The sequence below is a fragment of the Sphaerodactylus townsendi genome, linkage group LG02 (assembly GCF_021028975.2).
Source record: "Sphaerodactylus townsendi isolate TG3544 linkage group LG02, MPM_Stown_v2.3, whole genome shotgun sequence".
NCBI classification, from domain to species: domain Eukaryota; kingdom Metazoa; phylum Chordata; class Lepidosauria; order Squamata; family Sphaerodactylidae; genus Sphaerodactylus; species Sphaerodactylus townsendi.
The window spans coordinates 159,459,989-159,465,988 of NC_059426.1; the positions used below are offsets into that span (position 1 = coordinate 159,459,989).

The 6,000-nt window shown below is 47.7% G+C and overlaps 1 protein-coding gene across 2 annotated transcripts in view; it reads right to left on the reverse strand.

The window, feature by feature from the left end:
- CCDC85C (coiled-coil domain containing 85C) overlaps nt 1-5,783 on the reverse strand; it is a 216,840-nt gene extending 211,057 nt beyond the window's left edge. For both annotated transcript variants that reach the window (XM_048485462.1, XM_048485461.1), the window contains exon 1: nt 4,160-5,783. In XM_048485462.1, the coding sequence (XP_048341419.1) occupies nt 4,160-4,868 (709 nt within the window). In that variant the 5' untranslated portion in view covers nt 4,869-5,783. The remainder of the gene's footprint in view (nt 1-4,159) is intronic.
- Nucleotides 5,784-6,000: the final 217 nt, after the last annotated feature.

The following is a 6,000-nucleotide window of genomic DNA, read 5'->3' on the forward strand; positions in this document are numbered from 1 at the left end:
TGACTAGAGCCAAGGTGTAGCCTGAAGGATTTTTGAAGGTTAGAAAAAGGAAAAAGAAGGAAGAAGAAGAGTTGGATTTAAATCCCGCCTTTCTCTCCTGTAAGGAGACTCAAAGGGGCTTACAAACTCCTTTCCCTTCCTCTCCCCACAACAAACACCCTATGAGGTAGGTGGAGGAGATCCTGTGAGACCCTGTGAGAAGGCAATCCTCGTCTATTAAAATATGAGGTTAGCAAACACAGACTCCCTTCTCAGAACTTCTTTTTAATTCTACAAAACATTTTATAGGCAACTAACAAAAATACTGAACACATAGTCTTTTTTTTTAACCTCATATAAACCTCATATAAACGTTCAACTCCTTTACTCTCTCATGCATGGCAAATATACACACATGAAAATTGATGGCTGAGTCAGCCAAGAATCCTCAAAAAGCTGATGTTAACCCTGGGAGATTTCCTGAGGCCACCTGAATTTATGAAGAGCAGGAAATTGCACATTCTACCCTCATGGGTCCCTGCTATTCTTGCTGTAGGTTTCTGTATAGAGGCAATATGGGCTCTTGCTCTAGGCTTGCAATATACTGGCCTTTTCCACACAAGTTGTTTATCTTGTATCCAGTCCGCTAAATGCCTTGTGTGCCAGCACAGTCTAGTGGTTGAGAGCAGTGAATTCTAATCTGGAGTACCCAGTTTGATTCCCTACTCCTCCACATGAGCAGCAAACACTAATCTGGTGAACTGGATTTGCTTCCGCACTCCTACATTCCTGCTGAGTGACCTTGGGCTAGTCACAGTTCTCCAGAACTCCCTCAGCCCCACCTATCTCACAAGCTGTCTGTTGGGGGAAGGGGAAAGGAAGGAGTTTGTAAGGCTCATTCCGCACATGCAGAATAATGCACTTTCAAACTGCTTTCAATGCTCTTTGAAGCTGTGCGGAATGGCAAAATCCACTTGCAAACAGTTGTGAAAGTGGTTTGAAAACGCATTATTTTGCGTGTGTGGAAGGGGCCTAAGCTGCCTTGAGTCTCCTTACAGGAGAGAAAGGCAGGGCATAAATCCAAACTCTTCTTCTTTTTCTGTCAGCTTCCACACTTTCCCCCCATTTTGTTCGGGAAACATTTCCAAGCACCTCTTCCTTCAGAATTTTAACAAACACCTTTACCCACGGTGTTTTCCCCAGAAATGTTTCCAACCTTGATTCCCTTACCAGTGCGATCATAACAATGGAATCTTTTTTTCCTCACCCAAAAGCCTGGCCATTATCCACTATGTGGTCACCCAACCTCCTCTTTGGCAAAGTCTGACATTTCTCCTAACCCCCACCTCACTCCTTCCCTCCATTTCTCATAATTAAACCTTTCTTGCAATTCACCTTTTTTTTGTATTATCAAATTAGCAATTTTTGCTAGACCACATGCACAGAAAAAGCAAGAAAAATTATGAGGGAAAGGTGGAGCTTCCACTGTGTAAAAAGTGAAATTCGACTAAATCATGTCACATTTGGCCAAGAGAAACAATTGGGGAATGTCTGGAGAAGAAGCATGTGCACAAACTTCATAGAAAACATCAGATCAAGAACACCTAAAAAACAAGGTAAACAACTAGCCGAAAAAGCCCATTCTTGCTCTAGGCTTGTCATAAGGAGGTAATATGGGCCTCCTACAGAGGATCTTGTTCTTTTGTGGACAGCGGTTATAAAGCTGACATGATCAACTTGACGGTTCATTCCTATCAGAAAGTTTTACAAGGCTCAGCTGCATAGCACACTGCTAAGACAGTAGGACAAACCCACAAAGAGAACTGTGTATCCAGTGGTAGGATTCAAATAATTTAACAACAGGTTCCAAAAGGACTCAGTGGTGGGGTCACAACCGTTCTCTGAACTAGACAAAAAATTAGCTACCGGTTCTACCGAATAGGGGTGAATAGGCTGAATCCCACCACTGTTTGTATCACAGGTTGTGTATAACTGCAGGCTTGGAGTCCTCAAAAGAAGTTTCTACATAGAAGGGATTCTTTGCAGGGGCCAGAGGTAATGGAGTAGCTCTCAGCCTACCCCAAGGCTTGAAAAACGACTGCACTACCTAAACTGTCCCACTCATTTGCTCAAAAGATGCAGACTTGTGGAACGTTCCCCAAGGCTGTTTTCTATCAAACATGGCCTGTGGTTTAAAACATGCACTTTCCCAGACAGATCCAGAACAGAGAATCCCATGTTCAAACAGATACACGAACAGTCTTGCCTTTTGGGCTTTCATACGATTGTTACAAGGAATAAAACACTGCTTTGGGATCTTCTGCAAAGACAGCCCAAAGACTTTTCATTTCCAGCCTCAAAAAAGTCAAAATGCAATGAAGTAAATAACTGCCTTCCAGTGGTGACTCCAGACCTGGTGCTCAATCCAGACTGCCTCTTCTCCTGCCTGATCATAGAGTTGGCCCTGCTCTGCAGAGGAGCAAAACATCTGTTCAGGAAAGTGTAGTGTTCACACCAAGACAGAAGTCATTATCCTACTTGCGCTAACTTCAGAATAATCCTGTTTTAGCTAGTAGGACATCCTTCTAAGTAAACACGTTTAGGCCGGATGGGGGAAAAAGACCTTTGATATCCCATGATGCCAAGCACACAGCTGAGTTGCACTTTCTGGACTTTGCTCACAGCCAGTGAAGTACGTAGATGGGCGTAATCTATGGCCACCTCATCTCCACAGGACTCTCTTTCCAAAGACACTCAAAGCGTCTTGTGGGAACAATGCAGACTTTTTCACATGGCCCAGATTCAGCAGCTTGGATGGAGACAAGGAGGAGATAAAGTTCTAGTCTTTCCATGCGTCGACTATCACACGTACACTGTTTATCCTATTGTCAGCCAGACCAACTAAGCCCTGTTACCCAGCTAAGTCTCCCAAATGGGATGAGCTGGAAATGTAAACAGATAGTCAAAAGCAGATCAAACGCATGACAGAGTTCAATATCTGTGATGTAAACTGCTTGAAATACTTCCATGAATCCGCGAGTAAGTAACCCAGTGAATGACAAAACTGTGAACTGGCAAGACAGAACGGCAAAAATGAAAAGAACGCGCACCCCACTGGTCATAATGTTTTGACAATGGCTCTGTTCACAGGGACAGGGACCATTTGCCATCCCCAACAATGAACAGGCATTACCCATACACAGCTGTACCCAGTACCTCAACCCTACATTTTATGGAGCAGGCAGTTAGAGAGGAAAGGAAGGCCAAAGGGAGGGAACATTTAAATACCTATTTAGTTCAAAATCTCAAACAAGCAAGACTTAAACTACTTCCAGAGCAAGCCCCCAGATACAAAGAAAACACCCTAAAATCAGGAACATTGACAAGGTTCTGGTGCCAAGTTATCAGACAAATCATTCTGATAAGATAAAGAATGCCTGCGCCTGGCCAGGCTCCAGCAGGTCAGCATTTTACTCATCTCGCCCACACTCATCCCGATCACCTACAAATCCTGATGCCGTCCGGAGCCTCAAAGCACTTTCACGCAGGCTAATGAATTAAGCCTGGCCAGACCCCTGGAGACACCCCCCACCCCCCATTTTGCAGATAATGAAGCCTTGACAGTGTGGGAAGCTGATGCATAATGTGCCCAAAGTTCCCTGGGAAAACCCGTTGCTGGAAAGCATGAATCCTAAAACTCCCGGCTGTCATCTACCAGTCAAAACAGTGCTGCCATTATGCCAAAGCAAACACACGTTATGCAAAGATCACACACGCCCTCATGCTCTGTGTTAATGAAAGCAGAGCTACTAAACTTCGACCTGCTTCCATTTCCCTCAAAACTAGAAGAATCCCATAAATATGTATTGGGGGGGTGTGAATGCATGTAATTAATGCAGCAGAGTTGCTACCTAACCACCCTGCCACTCAAGGCAAACCAACCCGATTGCTAGCTTGGCAGGACTTGTTCAAGGGTGTTAACAGGGCAACCTAATCCATACAAAGTCACAATAAATCAAGTGAGCCATGACAGGAGAAGATGACCTCCAGGTTGGAAGATGGGATCCACCAGGGCTTGATCCCAGCAGGTTGGATCCCTTTTTTTCCTTAATGTCTGTACAATTTGTACCCTACCCCTATGTCTAAACAACAAGACAGGTGAACTGAAAGCCAGACTTACCATTCAATCCATTGGGAATGCTCCTGTGGTGAAGCGGTGCCGAGAGATCGTCCATGGACCTCCTGATAGCTCCAGCCTTGTTCTCCACAGGTTTGTGATGGTGAAGATGGTGGTGATGATGGTCTGGACTGCCTGCACTGCCAGTGCTAGAGGTACTACTCCCGTCTCCGACGTCCCGGGTCCCAGAACCCCCATTTAGGTTGGTGAGGCTCGCCTGACTGTCTATGGAGCTTCTGGATCCAGCCCCGTTCCTTTCTTCGTCCAACATCAGGACAATCTCCTTCAGCTCCACGTTCTCCCGCATGAGGGATTCCTGCTTGGCCTCCAGTTCCTTCAGCTTCTGCTGGTACATGCCCACTTCCTTCCACATCACCCCTGCGGTGTGTCGGCCGAACCTCTGCCATTCCCTGGACAGCTTTTTGCCCTTCTGCCGGTCGTCATCCAAGAAGCAGCAGAGCTCCCTCAGTTCGTGGTTGTCATCCTGCAACTTCTGGTTTACCTCCTTCAGGCCCCTGATCTCGTGCAAATGGAGCTGCAGCCTCCGGTTGACGTCCTTCATCAAGTTACCGTGCTCCACCATCAGGTTCATCTTCTCGTTCTCCACTTTCTTGAGCCGTTTCACCAGTTCTTCCTTGCTGCTCCTTAGCATGTCTTCTTCCGTCATCTTGGTCAAGTCCTCCTTTGACCCCTCCACGGAACTCTTTGCCATGTTTCTACAACCACTCTCTTTTTTTAAAAAACAACAACAACAACCCTGAGTTCTTTTTGTTTCGAAAAAATAATTTCCCCCAGTTCAAGGTCTCAAACTTATTGCAACATTTTGGAGTCTTCTTTGAAAAAAAGAAAAAAAACCTATAATTCTTCAGGGAGGGCGAGATAAGGAAGAACAGTAAACCCACGCATATCTGCACAAGGTGTTCTCCTTCCTCCAATTCCCATGCTTTAAAAACACAGCCAATTAAACAAAAATAAATAAATAAAAAGGTCCACTCCAAAGATCTGCGCCAATCTGCACAGAAGTGAAGCCAACCAACTTACCCAAGGTTAATAAAACCCCAGCGAGAAGGAGAAACAGACAGATCCACCCCCACCCCCAAACAACCTGCTTCGATGGTGAGCGTTTCACTGGCGCCGGCAACGGGGTCCCATCTTATTTCCAAGATCTCGGCGGAGTAAAAATAATCCCGGACAGCTCGGCCGCTGCTGCTCCAGCGGTCTGGGTCCCAGATCAGAGGAGTCCCGAACGCAAAGCGCGTTTCTTTTTGTTCAGACGGGTCCTTTCTCCTCCTTTTTTTCCCACCCGCTCAGTGCCGAGATGATGTCAGTCGCCTTTTGTCAAACTGCATTCAAACCGCCCGGCGAGAGGGGCTGGGAAGAGCCAGCGCATTCCTTCAATGGACCGACCCTCCGAAAGCAACCCAGAGGCTCGGGCAGAGCGAGAGCTGGAGCCAGGCGCCGCCTCCTCGGGAGGAGGGCTTGCAACGGGGCTGCCCACGCAGGCGAGAGGAGACGGGGATGCCAACCGGTGCGCCGCCGCCCGTGCGCCCGCGGGTGCCGCTCTTGCCAATGGCTCCTGCACGCGGGCCCCCTCCCAGCCTGGTCAGCGCTGGGCAACTGGGGCGGGGAGAGGCGGATTAGGGATTCGGGCGCTGCCCCCTCCCCTGCGCGCTGATTGGCTGCCCAGGGATGCGGGCCAGGCTGCTGCGCCACGGAGCGCTGCGCTCAGGTTGCCTCGCCTCTCTCCGCCTGGGGTCAGGTTACCGGGGAGAAGCGGCGGCTTCGCCCTTCAGCCAATCAGGCGGCCGCAAAGGCGCCTTTCAAAAAAAAAAGAAGAAAAAAAA